General features: G+C 39.5%; 2 protein-coding genes across 22 annotated transcripts in view; one reads left to right on the plus strand and one right to left on the minus strand.

Annotated features, from left to right (window-relative positions):
- The window catches only part of FGL1 (fibrinogen like 1), a 31,080-nt gene extending 10,832 nt beyond the window's left edge, over window positions 1–20,248 (minus strand). Inside the window, exons 1-4 of one of the 6 annotated variants that reach the window (XM_064449555.1) lie at window positions 20,159–20,248; window positions 18,995–19,049; window positions 5,979–6,054; window positions 859–1,036 (exon numbers count right to left, since the gene is read on the minus strand). In XM_064449555.1, the coding sequence (XP_064305625.1) occupies window positions 859–1,036; window positions 5,979–6,044 (244 nt within the window). In that variant the 5' untranslated portion in view covers window positions 6,045–6,054; window positions 18,995–19,049; window positions 20,159–20,248. The other 5 variants (XM_064449554.1, XM_064449552.1, XM_064449553.1 and 2 more) reach the window with 5 other exon arrangements.
- PCM1 (pericentriolar material 1) overlaps window positions 20,066–26,002 on the plus strand; it is a 45,405-nt gene continuing 39,468 nt past the window's right edge. For 12 of the 16 annotated variants that reach the window (XM_064449533.1, XM_064449542.1, XM_064449545.1 and 9 more), the window contains exons 1-3: window positions 20,264–20,396; window positions 24,396–24,527; window positions 25,127–25,372. In XM_064449533.1, coding sequence (XP_064305603.1) covers window positions 24,432–24,527; window positions 25,127–25,372 — 342 coding nt within the window. In that variant the 5' untranslated portion in view covers window positions 20,264–20,396; window positions 24,396–24,431. The other 4 variants (XM_064449534.1, XM_064449537.1, XM_064449536.1 and 1 more) reach the window with 4 other exon arrangements.

Below are 26,002 nucleotides of genomic sequence, written 5' to 3' on the forward strand. Positions count from 1 at the left end.
AAGGCTATTAAAAATTCTAGAAGTTTAGACTCTCTAGAACTGGACAACTGAAAACAAACACCATCCAAGAATCAGACCCTCAAATTCTATTTTCAACCCAACTATTGGTTTGGATGGTGTTTTATTATTTTAAAAGTTTGGGCCTCACTCCAGCTACTACAGGCTAACACACTCAACCGCCTTCCACTGCAGAGGGACTGGATCACCACCAGAATGTTGGTGAGATTACAAAAACAACTTAAAACCAGTATTTTAGAAGCTGTGATGTCCTGAGCTGAACCTAATGTGGTCAAAATGGTGCAGCATACAGAATATTATTAAAGAGAGATGCAGATGTCATTATGTCAGGCTTATGTGTGTAAGTATGGATGTCTCAGGGACTTTATAGATTGGAACAGAGTCAGTGTGTGCTTGTAACCCACGTGACCCTGTGAATGTGTGAATGTGAACTGACCCTGTGGGTGAGAACTTTTTGAGATGAGTCAAAGAAGGGTGTTTAGAAATCTGTAACTGTATTAATAATTTTGTTGTACAAAACCATTTTGCACATGTCTATTTGTTGGCTTTTATCTAAGTTGTATTGCTAATATTTATTCTGAATTTATTGTTCACTGATTGTTTTTTAATTATATGCTATTAATAAATCAATAAAGTGCTCCAATCCTGATTTGATTTATACCATGTGACATTAAAAATTTTTCCCTGTGGCAGCAGGCCTAGGTAAAAGCTGAACACTGTGTTTTAAACAAACAATTTTCTATGAGCTTTTAAAACAATAAGTCAATGGGCCCAATTGTGCTAAAGCTTCTCAGTATCATTACAATGAATGGAAATGAAAAGAATAGCTTCATTTCTAACCTGAATACTGTCTTTTTCCTCCCAAGTCAATGACACTTTTTCCATCTCCGTCACTGTACTGAATCTCTTTCTTCTCTAAAAGCTGTATAATTTTTAACTGCTGCTGTTTCACACGATGTTCCAGAAGCCTCACCTGACCCTGAAGTCGTATCTGCTCTTGAAAGCAGTTCTGTAGATCCTAGAGAGAAAAACATATCTTATTGTAAAATCAACAGTTTTTTGTCATGTTTAACATGCGACACAAAAAAAAAACAACCAACCAACCAAACCATAAATAAAATTTTACTTGAATAAAACATTTTGGTCACAATTTCCTACAGACACTATGTTGACTTCCACCTGAATTGCTACTTCTATTTAAAATTATTTCATATTGTTACAGAGTGTCCATACATACACCTGCTTTGCAAAGCGGCCTTCTCTTTAGTGGCTGTAACTAACAGCTCTCACTGCAAACATGCAGAAGGGACTTTAGGGGAAAACACTATAGTACAGACTATCATGAAGAGTGCTTGTTCTCTATCACCCACCACATACAGAGATTTACAATCTAGTGAGGCCTCCTACTAGCATTGTGATGGTTCTAAAATTCCAGAGTTTTAAAGAATACAGTCCACACTGATATGTTTTCAACTTCACTGTGCATTTTTCAAATGCTTTTAGATTACAGACTTCTTATGATAATAACCTTAACATTGCCAACATAAATATTGTAAACTTTCAAGCTCATTTTTGGCATGTTAAAATAAATAGTCCCAAGAAGCTGTGACTATACATGAAAAATAAGAGTGAAAAACTTAAGTCAATATTGTACTGTGACTTGGACACTTAATTTTGCCATGCAGAGTGGGTAAGAAATGTGGTGATTCTCATATAGTGATACCTGGCAATCATTTCACCCTAGTGCAAATACAGATACATGACAAGAGAGCTGGAATAACTGTTTCAAATTCTGACATACTGAATGTACGCAGAGCAATAAATAATTGTTTTTCAATGAATGACTGCGGTAAAAAAGCCAAAGTGAACATAACCCAGTTTAGGGACCTTAAATTAAAACAGCCTGTACAGTTTCAAACAGATACTAAACAAATTTGATTTCAACACAGGAAAAAAGCCTTTGGGGTTTTATGATACATTTCACAAACGTGACATGAGGTTTTGCATCAGGAACATCATGTCTGCAATTTTCTATGAGCAAACAAGAGTTTAGTAGCTATGGTGCTTGCCTGAGAGCACAACTAGCACTGTAAAAGCAAAATCAGAGGGCAACCTTTGGGAAATCTGATACACAAGATCAACTATGTAGTAGTTCTAAATTGGTGCAACCTTATTCACAGGGCAACATTATTTACATGAGCTAAGGATGTAGACCTGTGACGTTTGCCATCCATATGGAAGAGCTGATATCTTAGAACACTGCCCTATCACACTGAGCTATAGAGACATCTGAAGTAGCATACTGATGCACACTGCCAGTGGCATCTGCGTACTTTCATTTGTGTTGGGCTCAGGCTTCACCTGCTTTCCACGAACACTCCCACCAAAATGTTTCTTGTTGCTTTCTTGCTGCAGGCATTTTTTTTTTCTTCTATCTGAAAAGCTGATACCATTCTGGAAGTTTTTATGCAGCACAAACACAGTTCTGGTTAGACTGCCTTCCTTGCAGTACCACTCGCCACAACTCCAAGAACAGACTTTGTGAATTAAACTAACAATATTAATTAGAATCTGCATTTTATGACTCTACTACATGCAGATTTTTTAAATAATTAATTTGTGGTACTAGTTGAAAAGCAGAGGGACTTCCGCAACTGTCAAGGAGCATCCACATAAATCGTATCATGACTGTGACAGGTTATTTCTGATAGAAATAAATGTTGCAGATGTCCAGGCCCCCTTGCTTTTTTTGCTAGAGAGGAATTAACTTTCAACAAATAGACATTTCAAGAGAGTATTTGAAGATAAAAGAATATATGTCCATTAGTTCAGTAAAATGGTTCCTAGCCATTATGTTCCATTTGCCTGCAGTATGTAGTCACTCTGAAAAATCTGATGATCAGCCATGCTGACTTTGCAGAACAATCCTGAAAATAGGCCTCCACTTTAACTGTTTCTGAAGTGTATCAGATGCTTGTTTTAATTCATACTTAACTGCATTCTAATATACATGGTGGAATAAAAGAATGGGGAACACATATGTGGCAGGACTAGGAAGTTTGTCAGTGACCTGTTCAAGAGGAAAAGGTTCAACTGCCTCTCTGGGTTTGGGCTGCCCATGCCGGGCTGCGGTCAGAGCCGGTGTGTCTGCGGACTCCAGCTGCCGACTTGCTACCACGTCCTGCGAAGCCATTAGCATGCTTGACCACAAGGAGGAGCTGTAAAGGGAGAGGCACGTTTACCAGGCACTAAAATTTTTAGAAGAATAAACAAAGCAGCCAATGACCTAATATCCCTAGAGTCCTATCTTATTTAGGGATACTCCCTTGAAAATATTTTTCAGTTGTTGATAGCTATACGAGATCCCTAGCATGCCCTCCTTTTCTTCCAGCAGGAAACGAGAAGAAAAAAAATACATGCACGTACAGAGACAAACTTGCTACAGTGGCTAAGAGGGGTGTTATCTGATCATAAGCACTGGTTAATGTGCCACCTGTTGCATACTACAAAGAAAGGATGCACTATTATGCCGTCTTTCCAGGGTGGTTGTCTCAACTTGTGTCTGCAGCTTCATAGAAACCCTTCACAAAAGCTGAGTTGAACTGGGAAATTCAGAAGAGGCTTCCTTGACAGGTCTCAGCAAATTCTCAGACTAGTCCCGAGTGCATACAGAAAATTAAGAACTGGAGAGCTGCATAGATGGCTTGAGAAAGAGTGAAAGAATAATTAAAAAAAATATTTCCAGGCTCACCCTGATGACCTAATGCTAACTACAGAAGTACAGTGGTCAAAAAACCCCACGTTAACAGTCAGACCAAATATTAATCCTATTAAGTTATTAATCCTATTAATCATATTAAAAGTGATAAAGGAGCCACTATGCCACTTACCAGTTTTACTGCAGTGTTTGTTTATTGAGAAGGTTAGCCTGTATCAGTCTTAACTCAGTACTCGCAAGCTTGACAAACATGGTAAAATACCTGGGTGATCCTGGAAATGGTGGCCCCTGTCGCCAGGACCTTGCAACTTCAGCATAGCAGTATATTAAAAGAACAAACTGGTAACCTGCAGATCTAAAAGCCCCACTGATCCACCTTGAAGTTACACAGCTAACTTGTGATTGTCCCATAAGAAAAATAGGTCGGGAATTCCAAATACGAGAATGTGGTTTTGCTGTTCAGGAGCGAAGTGTAATGGGATTTGTCTGGAGTTGACAGAAAAAGACGTCAGTGAGGAGGCTGCAGTCAGGGAGAGAACTCTTTTAAAATCACTGGAGTTAAATCAGTGCGCAAATACAGCAATACAGAAGCAAAATGTAATTTAGGGTTGTAAGAGTCAGCAGCTATAGCATATTGCTATTCCTTTTGTTAGAGATGGACCAAAGCTAAACTATTACAATGTTGAAATACTCAAAAAAAAGTGAATTTGATCGTGCCTCTGTCCACTGGACAGTAGCACCCACTGACTGAAACCAGTCTGAACATAACCTGTTCTCTCTGTTTCAGTGAAGGAACTGTTTGTACTATAGGTTGAGAAGCAATTATCTAACAACTGCTGACAGCTCCACTCTTGGACATGTGGTCCCATATTTAAGCAGCTGCTGCAATTAATGTGCATTCACAATCTTTATTTCATTATTGTGTGAATTATTTAGCAGCTAGTGACTTTTCATTAACATTGATCCTGTAAATTAGATTCAGAATACTTTATGAAAACAATAAAAATACAAAATTTTTACTTGGCATGCCATTTCCTATACTTTCAGAATTCTAATGAGAATTTAAATGTGAAAAGAGATAAATTTCAGAATGTTCCCAGTTTTCAGTCACAAGGTCAGCCAAAGCCCATAATATTCCAAATGAAAAATCAAAGAAAGCAAACACATTTCGTTGTAATGCATTTTTCTCAGTAGCCTTCTATAAAAAATAGTAATATTTTTCTCCACTGAGCAGAAGTGATTACAGAGGCAGGTGCTTCCTATTCTGCTCCTATAGAACTACTTATCTAAACAAAAGGCTTCTGTAAGACAATGTAAGCCACACACAATGATGCTGACCCAGTTGTAAATTCAGCAGCAACTTCCACCTAGGCAACTGCGAATCAACAATTCAGCCTCCCAGGTCCCTGCTAGTTAGGACCTGAATATCAAACTAGGAAGGACAGCCAAGACAGGCAGTACAGGCCTGGTGAGGTTAAAAGTATTTTAAGCACTCAAATAAGCATGTGTGTGTGTGTTTGTGTGTGTGTGTGTTAGGGTTTTTGTTAGAGAGGCAGAATACATAGCAGAAAGTTTTGGGAACTAGAAGTGAAGGAGCTTTGGTCATTGCTTCTGAGTGTGAATTATACACAGTAACATGGGAACCAGTAAAAATATGAAGCTGTGGACCTTATTTGAGGAAAAGTAGTATGGCAAGTGGATAAGGTAGAAAAGGAGAGAAACATTCTTCATCCTGAGTGTTGATGACCAGAAATACTACTGCTGCAGCCACTGCTTTAGGAGTTCCTGGGTTCTGCCTTTCTGTAAGTATGCTGCTCAGAATTAAAGGTGTTATTCTGAGTTAGCATCACCCTTGAATAGCAGTGTAACTGTCTTGTGTGCCACCTGTACAATGTGCCTGTTAATGCATCACATGATACCTTTTTTGGCAAAGATACTCGATCACCTCCTGTTTCATGTTGGATCCAGTAACAAACTGACTGGATTACTTTCTTCAGTGCTATCACCCAGTCATTTATCTTCCATTGTATATTTATGCATTTGGTTCCTCTTTCCTTATCAGAAACTTATCCCCACTAAACATCATTTGAGGTTATTTCCCCAGTATTTCAGTTTTGTTTTGAATTCTCATCTTTTCCATCAAAGGTTCTGCCATCCCATGCAGCTGAGACACTGTAAGCACTATGAAGGTATGAAATACTTAGAAAAAACTCTATAGACAAAATTAATTACTAGAACTTACAGAGCTGCCAATGGCATCCATCAAGCTAGCTGCAAGGACAAAATCAATCATTACCAAAATCTTCATCCTTTAGAAGCTGTGAAGTAGAGGAACAAATTAAATACTAGTTAACTTAAACATTAAAACTAAATATTTATACCTGACATCTTAAATTTTATTTGAAATAATCTATTTAACCTACAATTATTTTCTTACATATTGTAAATATAATGTATATTTAGCCTTCATTAAAATGTCAAAAATAATCTGATCAAGTACCATTCCAAAACCTAGTAAAACCAGAATTTATCCTTTTAGGCCAACTTGTATCAGAGGTCTCCATGTATTTCAGGGCAGCTATTCAAGATTCAAACCCACGCATTTTATTGTGAAACAAGACAAAAGCAAAGTAGCATTTCAAAATGCTTGGAAAAGCAGTGCAAGATTCCTTGTTGGTCCTTTAAAGCTGAGAGAAAGCTCTCTGTTATATTCAAGTAATTAAACTCCTAATTGGGATAGTTGTCCTTGAACTAAAGAAGATTTGTACAACTTCTGTGCACCAGGAGAGGATGGAGATAACTTTACTGTTATAGAGTAATTTTTGGGAAAAATGCATAATAGTTATCAGCTTTTATTCTAATGATGACAAGGATGACATCTTTCAACAGATAGCTATGCATATTTTGTAGTGCAAGACCCATAGCATTTTAAATCCCACTATTTCATATGAAAATTATTTTATATGCCAAAACAATCACCATTGTAGCTCACTGCCTTGCAAACATTAGCTGATATAACTTCATGATTTTCTGTACCTAGATGAGTGCATTTCAGCTGACAGATGAGAAACCAAGTCCTCCAGTTACTAAAATATTTACATAGACTATACATGAATCAATTCTAAATTGATTAGTTAAACTGCTGCAAGCTATCAGCTGGGGAATGTTTGTGGGTTTTTTAACAAAATATTTTCATTTATCATATGCTAACACCTGTTTAAATCAAAATATGTGTCCACTCTGCTTTTTCTACTTATTAAACTAAATCAGCTAACTATATGTTAAAACATTTGTGGTTAGACAAAGCGTAAAACCTATAATAGAGAGTAATGATTCAATGTCAGCATGTGCTTACTGAAACACCAACTTTATGGAAATGTCAACTCATGTTTCTACAGGAATGAATGAAAAACACCACGGAACTTTGTCAGACTGTGCTTTTTACCATACAAAGATAAGCAAGGTGCTTATGTGAAGTATGTTTTTAAGTTCTTGTAAAATTGGACAAGTCCAACTGTATTTGCCCCAGTCTCTGAAAACCTCGTGCAAGAGTACAGATCACAGCCCAGGCAAATTTCAGGTTTCCAACACCTACCTATGAAATACTTTGGATACTTTTTAAAAATACAGTTATCTTATTTAAGTAAGCAATACTGGTTTTATTTTTAGTTCTGAGTTTTGCCTCTTTGAAGGCACTGTATTTGAAAACATAGAGCTGTGAGGCCGAAGTATATTTATAAAGCTCATTATTACACTTTGGGCACTCGATTGATGCAGATGCAAGGTGTTGAGGATACTCCGTACCCACTGACTCATGTCACAGGCCAATCAGAAGGGGGTTTTTTTATGCATTTTGGACATATGCAACATCTACCATTAAGCTGCAAAGCACTATAATAAACTGATGTCTATCTCTAAGGGTTCCAAAGGAATCCATTAAAAATTACCTATAAAATGTTTCTTGAGTAGAAAGTGTGAACTGAAAATCTTAGTCTAAGTTATTTCTATGCCATAAAATTTCTGAATTTTAAGTTGTAAGTTGTTCTTCATGCTAACCAAATAAATGCTATCTTGTTTGAATTAGAAACTTTACCATAACTCAATGCAACAAGTTCTGCTACTGTTCGAAGTGATGAATCCAATGAATTTCAGGCTTAAAAAAGAAGGGGGGGATAGAAATCTGCAAGAGTTGCCAGGCATTGAATTTGGTTATTAATTTAGATTTCAGAGCCTTCTGCTATGATAAAACATGCACCTTACTTCACCTTATGACAGTATTAATTATGGGTATTGCAGCCACTACTGTTTTGAAAGCAGCTGTTGCCATCTGTTGCAATGGCACTGTCTGTGGTGGTAGAAGAGCGACCAAACAGTACACTAGCTATCTGGACAACCCACAGATGATCTGTCTCTGATAACTGCTGTCCCAACCCCATGCATATCTTACATATGTTTTCTAGGAGAGAAGGGACTATATTTTTTTCACTGGAAGATTCATATTTAACTGTTCTGCTTCATTCTGGAGAAAGGAAGACCTCCCCTTGATTGAGGAGGATTGGGTCAGAGATCACCTAGGCAAACTGGACCCCTGCAAATCCATGGGCCCTGATGGGACGTACCCAACCATGCTGAAGGAGCTGGCAGATATTCTTGCCGAGACACTCTCCATCATCTCTGAATGGTCATGGAGGACAGGAGAGGTGCCCGAGGACTTGAGGACAGCAAATGTCACTCCAATCTTCAAAAAGGGCAAGGAGGAAGACCTGGGGAACTATGGGCCAGTCAGTCTCACCGCCATCCCCAGAAAGGTGATGGAGCAGTTCATCCTGGAGGTCACCTCCAGGCATGTAGAGGAAAAGAAGGGTATCAGAAACAGTCAAAATGGATTCACCAAGGGGAGATCATGCTTGACCAACCTGACAGCCTTCTATGATGGTGTGACTGGCTGCGTCGATGACAGGAGAGCAGTGGATGTAGTTTATCTTGACTTCAGTAAGGCTTTCAACACTGTCTCCCATAGCCTTCTCACATACAAGCTTAGGAAGTGTGGGTTAGATGAGTGGACAATGAGATGCATAGAGAACTGGCTCAGCAACAGAATTCAGAGGGGCAGAGTCTGGCTGGAGGCCCATAACTAGCAATGTTCCCCAGGGGTCTGTGCTGGGTCCAGTCCTGTTCAACATATTCATCAATGACCTGGACGAAGGGATAGAGTGTAACCTCAGCAAGTTTGCTGATGATACCAAGCTGGGAGGAGTGGCTGATACACCAGAAGGCTGTGCTGCCATCCAACGAGACCTGGACAGGCTGGGGAGCTGGGCCGAGGGGAACCTGATGAAATTCAACAAGACCAAGTGCAAGGTCCTGCACCTGGGGAAGAACAACCCCATGCACCAGTACAGGCTGGGTGTTGACTTGTTGGGAAGCAGCTCTGTTGAGAAGGACCTGGGAGTGCTGGTGGACAACAAGTTGACCCTGAGCCAGCAATGTGCCCTTGTGGCCAAGAAGGCCAAGGGTATCCTGGGCTGCATTAAAAGGAGTGTGGCCAGCAGGTTGAGGGAGGTTATCCTCCCCCTCTACTCCGTCCTTGTGACACCACATTTGGAGTACTGCATCCAGTTTGGGCTCCCCGGTTTAAGAAGGACGTGGAACGGCTTGAGCAAGTCCAGCGGAGAGCTACGAAGATGATCAGGGGACTGGAGCATCTCCCATATGAGGAAAGGCTGAGAGACTTGGGTTTGTTCAGCCTGGAGAAGAGAAGACTGAGGGGGGATCTTATCAATGCTTATAAATATCTGAAGGACAGGTGTCAAGAGGATGGGACTGGACTCTTTTCAGTGGTGCCCAATGACAGGCCAAGGGGCAATGGGCACAAGTTGGAACACAGGAAGTTCCACCTAAACATAAGAAAAGACTTCTGTCCTGTGAGGGTGACCGAGCGGTGGAACAGGCTGTCCAGGGAGGTTGTGGAGTCTCCTTCCCTGGAGACAATCAAAACCTGCCTGGATGTGTTCCTGTGCCCCCTGCTTTAGGTGTGCCTGCTCAAGCAGGGGGGTTGGACAAGATGATCTCCAGAGGTCCCTTCCAACCCCTACCATCCTGTGATTCTGTGATTCTGTTATTTTCATTATAAAAGCACACTGTTCTCCCTCACATTAGTCTTAATATTCAAACTGTTCTATCATTATTTCACTGACTGTGAATGCCTGAATACCACAATCAATCTTAAAAGGGTTGCACAGCTTTGCAACCACAGTATTCTTACTTTTAAAAAAAGACCTCAAGTAAGTCTTGCATACTGTCCAGAGAAATTTATTTTAGTAAAAAAATTTTAAAAAGACTTTCTGGGACAATCAATGTAGATCACGTCCCTTACAATATGTGTGAGCTACTACAAGCAAGCTGCACAAAGGAAACAAAGAGCTGAGGAGTGTAGTGTGTGTGCAGTTGGTTTGGTTTGTCATCTTCAGATGAAGTCACCTTTCTATTTAAAGGGTGCCGCTTTCTAAACCATGTTCCTGTTGTGGGGAACTTCATAAGGACTGCACTTGGAAGACAACTTTGCGTGTATCAGCTTTAGCACTGAACTAAGATATGCTCAAAAGACATACTGAAATATAGAATAGGCTCATAAATAAAATTCTAAATGTGATTATTTAAATACATTGCTCAAGATGTTTTAATCCTGGAGTTTAATATTTATGAAAGGAAGTTGGTCAGTAAACCCAAGATGGATTATTGATCCTGTAGTCGTTCACAGTATGTGCTCACTATGATGATAAGAGAATTAAAAGGCATATAAAGAGGGAGAAACTGAGAGCTGTAATTGGCAGACCTGTCAGTCAGAAACAGGGAAAACACTGAAACAGAGAGGACACAGGAAAAGAAACACAGAGTGGACCTGAATTATGAACAAGGGTTGGAGGGACCAAAATCTTTGAGCTGTTGTCCTCCCAAAAAAGCAGAAAGGTCAAGAAGACTAGGAAGAAACATGAAAACTCAAGCTCTGAATGGAAACGGCTGACCTAATGGTGTTTCTCTGCTTCTGTCACTGCCCCACAGGGAGATCCAGACAAGGTAGAGGATGGGGAGCCGTGCTGAACCTGGAAGGGGCGGTACCTTGTACCTTTGAGCCAATTTCTCAGCAGGTATAAGCTCCCATAATTTATCTGATCCCACGGTTGCAGTGACATGAGATTCACTGAGTGGTCAACCCTACAGTGACAGGAGAAGTGGTAAATAGGGTCAAGCCTTATATATGTTCAAAGTGCTTTGCATACACTAACAGAATCAACAGGTTCAGTCTGGGAATTAAAGTGGGTAACTATTTACTTAGTTTTCCACATTTCTACAAAAAGTTTCAGAAAGGGTTGTATTACTAACAGTTCTCCAAAAGCGTACCTCCATACTCTTTGGTAATATGTAAAGCTGAAGTTCTGTTCAAGGGAAGCTTAAAATCATGCTATAGGAAGGCTGCTTTGAAAGGCAGTTTCTTAAACTAATTTCTCCACTCACTTAAATATTTGTTGTTATACAGCTATTTAAAAAGCATTACCCAGAAATGCACGTGGAGAATAGAATAATAAAAAATGAAGGAGAGAATACAACCATTGATAAACATTCACACACAATGCAATAAAAGCATTCGCTCAAAAAAACTGCAAAAAAAGAGGAAAAATCTTAATCCATGTCACAGATGAAAACAACTGCATAATTTAGCAAATATTTTTGTGTTGTTGACGCTAGCAAATCCAAAGAGTTAAATGCTGAGAGACTTCCAAGACTTTTGTTATAACACCTGTGTTGGTTAAACAAAAACAAAAAACCAAATTTGTGTAGGGAAAATCCTGTTCCAGGAAAATCGTAATCTCAGACAGTGACATGTAGATTAATTATCACACATCATGACAAAGTGGGAAAAGCTTAGTGTAATATTTTCAAGGTGAAAACACAATCCCGTAACAGTCAGCTGAAAAAAAGAATCACTTTATGCTTTAATAAAACCGAAGTTTAAGAGCAACTCTTGTCAAACCTTGAAATTTTATCCGTATGAGATTATTCATTTAGTATTCAAAGATTACACCTGGAATGTGCACTTGCACAGCTGTGAAGAAAGATTTCTCCAAAGCTATGGCATAAAAATTCTAGAAAGGTACCTTTTTCCTTCTTTGTGCCTGGGCTTTCTTTACAGGCTCAGACAATTCATCCCATGCTCAAATTTCCCCTAAATGTGATGTTTTCCCAAGTCTTTCAATAACAAGTTACTAGATAGATTCGATGATATTAGAGGAACTCTGTGCTATGAAAATTCTGAAATGTCAGCCTGTTTTCTTGTTCCTGAATTCTGGAGACAGCAAATTAGATGGAAATCAGATGCCTATTTCTGTTTGTACAGTGTCAATAGGAATTGCACTGCTAACAAATACAGTAATAACAAGAGAGAATCTGCCAAAAGGACAGATGATGATTTGAAAGATTTTTGTTTGCTGTCTTAAAATTAAAACTGGTTTTTAATTATTAAATTAATGCACAAATTTTGCCTTGTTTTAATTAGGTAGTATTACAAAAATTGTCCCATTTTTCTCTTCTGAAAAATGGACAATAATTCATTATTTGATCTACTTTTAGGCTTAAAAAGCAGCGTTATTCATACAGCCATATATTATTATCAATTTAGAAACTACATGTTTGAATATGAGGTTTATTAACTAACTAGATATCATAGCAAAACAGCTAGATCCTGCTAAAACATTCACACATCATTAGCAGCATTGCACCAGTTATATGGCCTTCAAAAACATATTACTTTTAAACCATTACTCTAGCAATTACCCCAAATTCTTCCTTCTTCCTTCACAGGTACCTAAAATGTTTACCTTCACCCTCTGGACAGAACACAAAGTTGTTAAATCTTCTTAAGCTGTTGCAAAGAATTCCAGAGCCCTTCCCAGGCTGCGATTGTTTTTGCTATTTAATTCTGGGAGTTGAGGCTTACATCTGCTATGAGTCATTGGGCAGGAACGTTACTGAGAAGTTCCAGTTATCAAGACTAAATTGCAACATAAGAAGAAGATGGTAATTCTGAGCATAACACAACACTTCTGAAATAAAAATAGACCAAAAATAACAAAAAATCATCCACTCCTTTTCACTGCTTTGATCCAGGAAATCTCTTTCAGCATCACATTCAGCTATATACTCCAGTGCTTTCCTGAATCAGAGCCTACATCTCTTAGGCTTCAGAGGTATATAGAGAGCAGAACTGACTCAACTGATTTAGAAATAAAACATAATCACTCAGACTAGAAGTTACACGTTAGAGATGATAAAAAAAACTGCTAAAAAAAACCCCAAACCCAAAGTAACAAACATAGTACAGACAAAGCCAAAGGGAACAAGAAAAAAGGACAAAGAATCTTGTTTGATCCAAGTCAGTATTTTTAGCTAAATTGGAAGGCATTAAGAAGCACATGATCTCAGTGACCTGGTTAGACAAAATCACTTTCTATATAAGTTTTTTAGAGCCAGATTAATACATCAAAGAATGTTTTAAAATGCAATTTGTTTTGAGTGTTTGTCCTCCTTCTACGTTGGCTCATCCCAAAAAGTTCAATAAATGAGTATGCTTAAAGGAATGCTTCTGGAAGAAGTGAACTTTTAAGGAAATACTGAACAAAACCAGAAAATGTGTTTTATATTCCACAATATAAATATTCACACCATCAACTTCCTTTTGAAGACTAATACTTGTTGCACACTTCCTCTGAATAATTTCTGGAGTATTACTTGGAATCCATTTACGTGGCAGTATTTCTCTTTACTAATTACACTGCATCAACTAATAAACTTCATATTCTGAATTTCAAATATTTAATAATTGCAATAAATTTCTCATAAGTAGCCTACACTAAGAATCATTCAAAAATTCAAAATAATTCAGAAGGTCATTTTTACTGGGAATCTTACTAAGACTTTTGCAAGGAGGGAGATATCTCTTCATAGCGTGACTCTTAACTCTCAATTTAACCGAACATTACTCAATGGGTGGGCTCCAAATTTAGAAAGTGGAATAAAGGCATGGCATTTTAAACTCAGATTTATTAACCATTTAAACAATTTATTGAGGGTTACAAGTGGAATCTCCATCACTTAAAGTCTTTAAACAAAGACTAAATGGATAAAATGTATGGCTGTGGTTCAGTTAAACAAGAATTATATACAGCATCAAGTCAGAGATTTGTGTTATTCAAGAAGTCTATAGGCTACCCATCATCAGAAAAATTTTGCAAGAATAAAAATACTAAATAGAAGACTCTCAAAAAGTATACAAATGGAAGTCGTATAAACACAAAAGGAAGAGAGAAAGGTTTTTCTTAGACCTGTAGGATACACACAATACTGAACACTGGCAAATGTCATTGACCTTAATGTGGCCAGTAAAGACCATGCTGTTCACACAAATCTTATTCAGATTTTCTGATCTTGGAAGAGTTTGCACAGAACTGAAGCAAAATATGGCAAGGATCATTAATTACTCCTTTATCAGTTTTTTGACGAAAGTATGTATAAAGAATAAAATGCTGTTCTTCACTTCTGTACTAAATCAAGATGTTTCTTACTTCCTATAAGCAAGGTAAAAACAGTTGTATTAAATCCGTATCTTTTTAGGTGTTTAAAAGAAATAGCTAGCACAAGAAATCAGTGGTCTTTGTTCTCATTATATTAGAAGTTTCATCTGAGTACTTCCTGACGTATTTTATCTGACAGAAGTATAACAGCTTTGGGCAACCCTAGACATGAATATAAGCTGGGCAATGAGTGGATTGACAGCAGACCTGCAGAGAAGGACTTGGATGAAAAACTAAATATAAGCTTGCAATGTGTGCTCACAGCCCAGAAAGCCAAACGCATCCTGGGCTGCATCAAAAGAAGCATGGCCAGCGGGTCAAGGGAGGTGATTCTGTCCCTCTACTCTGCTCTGGTGAGACCCCACCTGGAGTACTGCATCCAGTTCTGGGGCCCCCAGCATAGGGAGGACATGGACCTGTTGGAGCAAGTCCCGAGGAAGGCCACAAAGAAGATCAGAGGGCTGCAGCACCTCTCCTGTGAAGACAGGCTGAGAGAGTTGGGGTTGTTCAGCCTGGAGAAGAGAAGGCTCCACTGAGGCCTTATAGCAGCCTTCCAGGAGCTGAAAGGAGCCTACAAGAAAGCTGGAGAGGGACTTTTTACAAGGGCATGTAGTGATAGGACAAGGACTAATGGCTTTAAAATGAAAGAAGGCAGATTTAGGTTAGATATAAGGAAGAAATCCTTGACTGTGAGGGTGGTGAGGCACTGGAACAGGTTGCCCAGAGAAGCTGTGGATGCCCCATCCCTGGAAGTGTTCAAGGCTAGGCTGGATGGGGCTTTGTGCTACCTAGTCAGGTGGAAGATGTCCCTGCCCATGGCAGTGGGGTTAGAACTAGATGATCTTTAAGGTGCCTTCCAACCCAAACCATTCTGTGATTCTACGATTGTAAAATCAGCGAACACAAGATAATGTGTTCATATCATCATTCTATCATTCAAGCTCTAAAGAAGTTGCAAGCACACAAGAAGCTTTCGTAGTACAAGGAACCACCATTTTTCCCTGATAAGCTGTAACGCAGGTGTTAAGCACCATTTATAAAACATAAAGCTTTACTTTTTCTCGTGTGTATGTTTTTTATCCAGGGAAGTTTTAAATCACCTTCAGCTGCCATGTAGAAATACAGACGGGTCGAAGATTGTACAACCATAACATGGCAATTTTATTGGAAATGTAACAGAAAGATTTAAGTTTCAAAGTTATTTTAAACACTTTAAAGTTACTCTAATTTAAATCCTTTCATATATATATACACACACACATATATATTAGTCATCGGACATGCCAGGTCATCGTACTTTACTCAGTACTTCTATATTTGCATAACCTCCTGAACCAGAAAAACAAATATCTATTTCAAAAACATTATTGCCAGAGGATGAAATGCAGTATATCTTATAATTACTCAACCCTGTGTAGCTACAGTGGAACTCCTTATGGTAACTTTTTAATAAAAAGTCAACACATACTAGATTATGAATGTAAAGCCATGTAATTATTAGGAATTTTTTATTTTTCTGGATTGGATGTTCAGTATCAAACTGCATAGTGGCTATAAAATGACCTAAAACTTTAGCAGATTTTCTTCCATTTAAAGAAAGATGAACACATATGAAAATAAAAATTAGGTGGCTTTGAAGCATTCACTGTAGCTTTTATATGCTAACTAGCTGTTTTGTTTATTAACTAATTTCATTTCTAACTAATTTTCATTAACAATGCTGATATGTTTTCAACATAACTGAAGCTATACCGTGTAGAGAAAGCACTTAGTTATGAACATGCAGGAATGACTGCTATCAGATACAATTTAGTTTCCAACTACAAAAGGTAAAAGTAGAAAGTATCTATGACCTTTTCCTCTTAGAATGAACTCTCAAATAGAGGTATCTTTCATTCTGTACACTGAGAACCAAGGAAAATAAAAATTAATTTTATTTTATTGCAAAATTGAAAAAAAAATGGGGGTTGGGCAGAGAGGCATGAGCTGGTTCCAAACATTTTGTTTTCACGTGGTGGGATTGCTTCTTTCATTCATATTCTTGTCCTTGGATTCAATCCAGAGGGAGAAATTTATGTGGTATTTCTCAGCTATGTAATAATTTTATCTTTCTTCTGCTCACTTTTTAATTTTGTTTTTTTTTCGGGGTAGCACATATTTGGATCATGACTCTAGAAATCTAAATAATATGGAAAGGGCTAGACAATACCATGATACAGAATGAACATCCAGGATATTAAGAATTCAAGGTTGTTCCTACTCACTTTGCTTAGGAATCTGCAGACATGCCTGTTTAACTCCAATCTGTCTTTTCAGAACAACCAAAGCATTTTGTTTCTTCTTGGATTGCTTTTGTTAGCCAAGGAATAAAACTTTTGTGCTATAGAGACCTCTTTTAAAAAGGTTTTCATAATCGGCTTCAATGGACCCTGACTTCAAAGGGGACAACGAGAAAAATGTGGTCCTAGGGCTTCTAGGCAGAGCAACAGTGGTGCTCCTGATGTGTTTTGGTTGTGTGAAATAAGCATGCTTAGTAAAACAAAACTGGTTATGCCTCACGGCTCCATCCCATCACTTTTTAGCAGTAGATCTGATGCCAGTCACTGATATTTTACTAGAATGTAAGACCTCGAGTGTGTATAACAGCAAATATTACAGACTGGTGAGGTAACAGCAGTATCAAGAGGATTACTTTCCCCACTCCTGCAGATGTGGGGAAGGTTTATGACAGGGATCTTGTCCATTATTCAGCTGAGATTCAGGTAGTTTTCTGGGGTCTGACCAGGTTAGCTAATACCTACATCCCGATTACTCTTCTTTCCTTTATTGCTTCTGATGGCTCTTATGCTTGAGTGGATCGTCAAAAATTGCCTTCTTCTTCACTGGTAGTGAACTGGCTAATCCTTGACCACCCCAATGCATGGGTTTGGGGTCTTAAATGCCTGTGCCTCTGCCTGACATCTACCTTAATTTATTACCAGACCCCATAGGGATAAGTGGGCACTTTATCTTTTTATATACATGAACTCAAAACTCTGTTAAAAGAATCTTTCCAATCTAATGTTACTCAAAGAAAGAAAAATTACCTTTAGTATAGTAGCCTGATAGTCACTGTGTAGCCATATTATGGTAAACCAATCATTTTTGGCCAGTTTAATTTTTGCAGCAAAAACCTCTTTGTCACAAAATCAGCAAAAAAAAGTGGACAATTACTATTTGAACCGAATGCTCTGTTACTTACTGCCTTTGTTCCAGGGCCTTTAAAAATCTCTCTTCTCAACTATTCCTCACATCTCCTATGTCTCTCTCAAACTTTAAGCCTTCATTTCTTCTTGTCTCTAGTCCTTACATGCCTGTATTTTGTTTGCATTCTTTCCTTTCACGCTGGAATAATAAAGTAAAATCAACAAGATACAGCCAGCAGATGCTCAAGGAAAAAATCATCATGTCTCTGATGTAGCTTTCAGTCCTAATTACATTGGGCTATCTCAAAGATAATCCATTCAGTTTTTGTGAGGGTGCATTCATTAGCATGTCTGCTGATGGAAGCACTTATAACAGAGATCTTTGTAGGAGGAATTAGTTACTGTCAATCTAGAGGGTCATTAGTGTTGATATAGGACTTCCCCCAAAAGAGGTTTTTATTTTTTTTTAATTAACAAGACATTCTTTAAACCATATTAGTTTTGGCTCACAGTCATTCCCAAATCCTAAAATGTTATTTTATAACAGTAGCAGAGAACCACCTACCGGAAATAATGCTTCTTGCAGTGCAATCCATGACTCCTTAATGTTTACTGTACTTTTTTTCAGCCCCCATCCCCAATGAAAAACAGCTCTGAGGGCTCTGAGGAGCTGGTACTGTTTTATTTCTTTGGAGCACCTTTTTTTCTCCTTTTTTTTTTTTTTTTTTAAAGAACAAGTTTGCAGCCAATTCCAGAAGAGGGACCAAAAAAATGAGAGAAAAATCATCCTGCAAATTGCAAGCCAGAATCAGAGTAATGATGCTGTGAGTGCCTATGAGAAACATACTGCCAATATATGACATCATGTGGTAAGGTAAATATGCAGTTATGATATATAGGGGACTATAGTAAAGGCATTGTTACTAAAACATACTAAAATCTATTTAATTTATTATTTTTCTTTAACTGCGTATTACAGTTTTATTTAAGATTTTTTTTTTTCCTGCAGGAAACAACAGGAATGAGGAAGCTGTATTTTAAGAATAAACTAAAGCAACAAAAAAATGATAGTCATTGTATTAAAGTACTATTTTCCCTTAAATTCTGCCTCCACCTGCTGGGCAGTAGGAGGTATGCCACTGTGACAACACGAAGTGTCTTGCCAACAGCAACGCTGCTAATACTGTGCTGAATATCCAGACATGGTACCTGAGGCAAGGATAAAAGGACATTAGTTCAAAGGATAATAACAAAAAAAGCTGATACATGAACCTCTTTATTAGCTGCAGAATTGCAATACAAATGAATATAGTCATTATATAGAGGGCTTCTGCAAGTTGTTGCAGATTCTTTCTAAAGCGATTTCAGTTATGGGGATACAGTCCTGTAGCCCATGGTAGAAATGGGAGAAAAATGCTGCTGTTAACAGGCAGGCTTATGCTCACCTCTTTCATGCGCTGTGTATTGTTCAGACCTATTCCTTTGACACCGGGGCATCTGCTGGAGAAAATAACATTTTTATTGAAACATTTTTATTTCATATGTTTTCTAATATTTCAGTTCCTTTTCTAAATTACAGATAATGTGTCATTGAAAGTTATTAATGTGTCATTTGTTTTTTGGTGGCAAAAAATACATTCGTGTTGGTACTAATATAGGAGAGATGGGGGGGTTAACTACATTTCCGTGTAGTACCAGTAAAATGTTTCTCACCCAGGGTGAATTATGAGGCCTGATATAAATATTTAATGCTTCTGCTTTAGAAACTCAGTGTAATGGAGATGCTGAAAATGGTAACTTGTTTTCCCCCTTCTCACAACGAGGGACAATCACCTCAAATGCAAGAAAAATAAGTATCAGCTTTACTGAGACAGAAATCGAAAATCCTGAGTATATTATGAAAGTCCAGCCCCCTGACGACTAACAAGAAAAGCTAAATACAAGTTTACCTGCCTGGAACAACGGGGTGATCAGTGTTACCCACAACTATTTATTTTCTAAATGCCAAATCCTTCTAATTTTTTCTCTGTATTTTTTTTTCCAAAGGAAAGTTTAAAGAACCCAGATCTGTAAACTCCAAGCCCTAAAGCAAGTAGCAAAACGCGAATAATGGCGTTGCCGAAAAAAAATGAAAAACAGATAAACCACAACGACCTCCACCTTTTCACCGCTGGAGACCAAAGGCCGGCAGACACAGGCTCTGCGAGTTAATACTGCTCCAAACAAGGAACATGGTCTGACCCTCGTCCACGCTCAGGATGTTTACGTGATTTTTACTAGTCTTCCAGTCAGGTGACGTCATTTATAGAGTTCACCATCGCTTTCGTATTTTATTTTACGAGCAAGGCGAGCCCCCAGGCAGAGCCCAGCGGGGCGGAGCCGCCGCGCCCACACGTGGTGGCGCCCTGAGGAGAAGGCCGCCGGCCCCGGGCGGCGCGAACCCGCCCCTCACGCAGGGCACGCTGGGATTGGGAGTTCTGCCGGCCGGCGGGGCGGGGCGGGGCTCCCCGCCCGACGGGCGCCCACGAGCGCGGGAAGGGTGGGTCCGCGCCGTTGTCACGTGGCCTGGGGGCGGGCAGCGCGGAAGGGCACGGCTGGGAAGAGGTTACCGGTAACGGTGTGTATCCGTCCGCTGGGGGCCGCCTCCCCCACCCTGGCGGAGTAGGCGGCCAAGATGGCGGCGAGGCTGTGACTCCAGTCGCCCGCGCTGTGGCGTTCAGCGAAGCGAGGCCGCTCTTCTCTGCTGCCGGAAGGCGAAACGCCCGGCCGGGCAGCCGAGGCCTCGCGGTTGGTGGAGGCGTTGGTGGAGGAGAAACCGGGCCTGCCTGACCCTCCCTCCGCCGCGGGGTGAGCCGCCCTCTCCTCCCCCCGGGCTGGCGGCGGGGGCCGCCGCTGGTGGGCTAGGACCGGCCCGGCGCGGCCTTCGTGGCGGCCGGGCACCCGGCCGGCCCCGTGGAGAAGAGAGCCGGGATGAGGCGGGGGACGGAATCGAGAGGCCCAGCGGAGCGTTGCGGCGGCCCCCGCTTAGGCGGGTCCCTCTCCGCCGCCCCAGAGGAGGACGCGTCCCCCGCTCTCCCTGGAGACGCCGGCGGGGCTGTGGCAACGGCCGCGCTTTTTTTGTTTGCCTAAGGCGCCTGGGGCGGAGCCCGCCCCCGCCCGCCCCGGTTTTGGCGCCGGGAAGGAGCGGGCTTTCCGCCCACCTCCCGGCCGCCTCTGTCCCGGAGCGCCCCGCCTGCTTCACGCCGCGGCCTGGTGGGCATCGCTCCATCTGTCCGCCGCCGGGGAAGTGGGACGGCGCGCTGCGGGGCGCCGGCGAGGGCTGAGGTGCGGGGTTCGGACCCGGCTCTGCAGGCTGGTAGGGCTGTCCACCCCCAGCCCCGGGGCCATCCACCCCTCGGCCCGCGGGTTTGACCTCGCAGTTCTAGCGCGGAGTGCTGGTGTGAGGGCTGACCGGTGCAGCAAGAGGGCACTTGCTCCCTTGTCTGCTCTTATTTGATGATATAGTATGGCTGGCGATACTCTGTAGGGGTTTAATGAGTTAACGGTAAACTAAAGCTCAGTGAGGAGGAGCGCATATCTTAAAACGCTAAACTTATATCTTTGCCATTTTTCAGGGTTTAGGGCTGTATGATGGCTTTTTACAACTGTTTTCTGTTTAATTTTTGATTTTCAAAAGTTTCTGTGTGCAGGATCAAGTGCTTCTCAGAACTCTTGCAGTTCATGTGAACGCTGGGGGGGGAAAAATGTCAAAACAACACTGCTGCAGAAAAAAAGCCTTTAAAAATATGTATCTTTGGTTTGTTAGCATATTTTGTAGTGATGCTTCTGAGCAATTTTCGTATTGCTGCTACACATACAAAATATATTTTGACTACAATCTTACATGTTTTGACTATAATCTTACATATTATCTTATTATTTCTGTAGAAAATGTACTTGAAAGTCTTTTTTACCAAGTCCCTAGTAAATGTTGTGAGGCAGTATGCACATGCTCAAATAGAGCTTCTGTACAGATTCCATAATGTGCAAGAAGCCGATATTGGTAATGGGTTGCTGGATGCAGAAGTAGCATGATGGGAGGATACCAAAGGTTTTATAAGAGGATTTCTTCTGGAAATAGCTGGTGAAATGAAAAGTAAGGAAAAATTCAAATTAGTGGGGGGGGGGGGGGGGGGGGAGGTAAAAACCACAACTTTGTATGGGAGAGTTTGTAAGAAAAAAGCTGCCTGAACCTCTGTATGTTCTTTAGCTGAGTTGAAAGGATGAAATATCAGCATAGCTCTGATCTTAAGATCACTTGACTAACGTATCTGGAAATATCAGACTGATACAAACGTTTAGCAGCTTGCTGTCTGGGAAGATCACAGTTCTGTTAGAACACTTCAAAATCTACTTGCTGGAAGTAATCAGGATATTGTTATTTTTGAGCTGTATTTATTAGGATGCACTGGCATATGCCTAGTGTCCTTGTTTGAGAATAGTGTTCAGAATATCCATCTGTGGTAGTGAATTTACTTCAGAGGTAATGAGACTCCTACAGCAGAGATAATTGAAGATAGCTTATGTGACAGTTTTAAATGAAATATATGTGAATAGTTATTTGTATTATGTACAGATGAACACTGCCCCTTCTTGTTTTTACAGTGCAAAGTAGGGAAAAACTTCTTTTCCTGGGTATTTAGAATTATATAACATGATGATGAGGATACAGCTTACTGAATTGGACCGTAAACCCAGATGGCCTGTAATCTTGTTGAGGTGAACTCATTACGCTTAGCGGCATAGGTCAGGGTAGAGTGCCGGTTGAAATGTTGGGTCTTGCACATCTACAAAGCTGAAAAAAAAAGCTGAAGTTCATCTGTAACTGAAGAAAGTACTTACAAAACATAGCTTTTTTTTCTAAAATAACTGATAACTGTGCATTTGTTTTGAATGCTTGTCAAATTTTCCTTGACTTGGCAGGAGAGGTTCTCTGTGAGCCTTTCATAGAGTACTTGTGCTTCTACATGAAAACAAAGAAAATGTGGAAGGGCATTGTGTTCTTATTTCCTAAATAAATCTGGCAGTTCACCTAGGTGAAAGTTGTACAGAAGGTGTGGTTTTACAGTTGATCTCTCTGGGTTTCACTCCTTCTGATGACATGGCTTTTATTTGCCTTCCTTTAGCCTACAGATAGTTCTGATATAGTCGTAAGGTTAGCCAGATCAGGGAGTTTATCCAGCTTAGAACTTGTCTGTTTTTTTTTTTAATTCTGGTATTTGTTTGTTGGCTGGCTTGCTTACAGTTGGTACCCTCTGATTGCACAGCTGACTGGACATTTCTGTTGGGATGAAGAAGGGAATATGAATGAATGTGCAAGGCCAGTAGGGCACAGATCTGCCAGTTCCCAAAGCAGCAGGCATTTAATTACACCTGTGTTATGATTCTTGATAGTGAGATGCAGAAGCTGAATCACTCCTAACTGTGTTAGTGTGACTTAGGTTGGTACACTGCCCAGTGCAGATGTGGTTGTGGTAAAGTGAGCGTATCTGGTGGATCTCATTTCCTTAATGGTATAGTAGTAAGCTGTGTTGGCATAAAAATACTGCTTTGTGCAAGTGCACTTACTGAGAGGGATGTACTGTGTGATTTTGATTGGGTACCATATGTAAGCAAGATAGGTGTACTAGTACAGCTTTTAAACTTAGTTCAGTATTAATAATTTTTTTCTGGAACTGATTATTTAAAAATGACTTCTTAGATTCTTCTTATCTTGAGTTTTAGGTAATTTCTTCACCTGTACAGTGTGAAATCTTGGTGTGGAAATTAATTGTAGATAGGTTGCAGTAAAATACTTAGAAATAAATGGTCCTTTTTGTTTTTACTTAAAGATAAAGCTGGGATCATGTCCTAAGATAGCAATTAAAACTAGCTGGAAAAAGTACTTCTCTGCAAGACCTTTTTCTCTACGTCTGTAACGGGACTTCATAACTGTTATAAAGAAAAAGTTTATAGCTTTGTGTGGTGGAACTGTGCCAGCAGCACTTAGGCTACACAGTTTTTATTGCAGCCTGAGAGTATATACAGTTACGTATTCTTCACCTTTTTGAGCAGGCTAATCTAATTTTACTGCTATAAAGGAATACTTTACTTCTGATCTTTTCAGCTTTAACAACTCTTCTATTACTAATGTCAAAACTAGAAGTGAAAATGAAAACTTTTAACATATAGATTGCTTTATACTGTACAGAATTACACTATCAGAGTAGCACAGCTGTAGGAAATACAAATTATTTTGTTTAGTTTTGCTAGAAACTATAAGTGCCACAGCATTCACTGCTTAAATAGCTTCTAGTAAAGAAAATAAAAATCCTTTTATTGATGTCTGTGTTCCATGTATTGTATTGAGTGTCTCATTCAGTGCTCTGTTGTCAGCATCTCAGCATTGAAATAAATGTGCAGGTTTGACATACTAGGTCTCCAAAGTCACTTGTGTCAAACAGACATCACCCTGGACCCGAAAGTGCAGGTTTTATGAATCACAAAGCAGTCTTTCTAAGCACTGTGTAATGCGTTTTAAAGTGAGGAAGATTGAGAACACACACACAAAAAAATCTTTACTTTCTAAGAGCAGGGATTAAAAAAAAGTAAAAAAACCTTCCAAACCCACAAGTACTTTTTATTTCATTTTTAACGCAAGTATCTGTGCTCTTCTCGCGTACATTTTTAGTAACACAGTTTAGTAAATGGGGTTTAGTTTCCTAAAACAGCCTTGTGTTTGCATTTTATGACTATGTAGTTGTTTCAGATTATGAATCTTTAAAATATTCTACATAAACTGATTTTAATACAGCACATTTCTTCCAGCTGTTTCTTTTAGATTCTTTTTATTGATTGCTTGTCATGGCAACAGGAGGTGGTCCCTTTGAAGAAGGCATGAATGATCAGGACTTGCCTAGCTGGAGCAATGAGAGCCTTGATGACCGGCTGAACAACACGGTATAATTATTATCTTTCAGTTGCTATTTTATCCTGTACATTAAAATTACCAGGGGGATTCTGTTCGTGGCAGGTAACAATGCAAATCCCTAAGCCTTGTCAGTACAGCTTTACAGGTAAGTAGCCGCAAAACCAGTAGGAATAATTGAGATAGATGTAAGCAAGCATGAGCAAATTCAAAGGTTGTGAAGCCTGTAGATGTATTTATGGGAGATGTTTTGGGTAAATAAAGTAGCTAGACACACAAGTGTTTTAGGTGTCATGAGAGTGAAAACTCTAATTTTCAAAATTCCAAACTACTGAAGATTCTTCAGCAAAGAAGAAAAATTGAATTTTAGCTTAATTTAAAATTAACTTAATGCTTTGTAGGATGAAATGGGTTTCAAATTTCCTGTCAAGCTATTCTTAATTGATACAGTGGAGAAAATCATACTTTGTAATGTGATGTTTGTTCTAGAAAACTTAGTGTATTTTGATATGGCTTTTTATTTGTACTTCTAAAATGGAAGTAAACTCTCTTTCACTGAATTAAAACATTTACTTTCTATGTGTATAACAAACATTACCTTTATTTTTTCTTCCTTCTCCTTCCCCTTAAGGACTGGGGAAGTCAACAGAAGAAAGCAAACAGATCTTCAGAAAAAAACAAGAAAAAGCTTGGTGGGGAAGCTGAAACGAGGCTTACCAATGATATATCTCCAGAATCCTCACCAGGAATGGGACGACGGAAGACCAGAACTCCTCATAGCTTTCCTCATGCTCGATACATGACCCAGATGTCTGTTCCAGAGCAGGCTGAACTAGAAAGACTTAAACAAAGAATAAACTTCAGTGATCTGGATCAGGTTTGTGTGAATACTAATTCCCACTATAAATGTGACTCCAAAATTTATTCAGCAAGCTCTTAATAATTTGACAGATGAATAAAGAAAGCTTTCATAAGCGATTAGGGTTAAAAAAAAAAAAGCTTGTAGACACCACAGAGCCAGATCAAAATTCTGGGTTTGACCTTGACAGAATTTGGAAAGTTCAGGACTGTGGCTTTCCTGTGCTTCAGAGTATCCTTCCTCTCAATCATTAACAAATTCCTGTGTCCTCAAATCAGTATTTCTTACTCATCATACTTATCTGCTACTCAAAAATATCTGTACCTTATTTTGAAAGTCTGTTCTTGAAGTCCCGGTTTGTGGTTCTGAACACTGTTATCTGAATTAAGCAGAAGAATAACATTAAAATCTGCACCTCAGTAGAGCGTGGAGAAATATATGGCATGAATTTTTTAGACATAACTGCTTTGGGAGTATGGCACATTTGTCCTTCCTGTGTCAAAAATAACAAAAAGTGTGAGGAATTAATTCTTTGGTAACAAGGCATAAGTTTGTGCTAACAGTTTCAGAGTAGAGGCTTGTTAATCTTTGCCAAACTTTGTTGTTAACTTGTTTGGGTTGTGATGATTCTTCCAAATGCAGTTCGTT

This window comes from Phalacrocorax carbo, chromosome 4 (assembly GCF_963921805.1).
Source record: "Phalacrocorax carbo chromosome 4, bPhaCar2.1, whole genome shotgun sequence".
Lineage (NCBI taxonomy): Eukaryota > Metazoa > Chordata > Aves > Suliformes > Phalacrocoracidae > Phalacrocorax > Phalacrocorax carbo.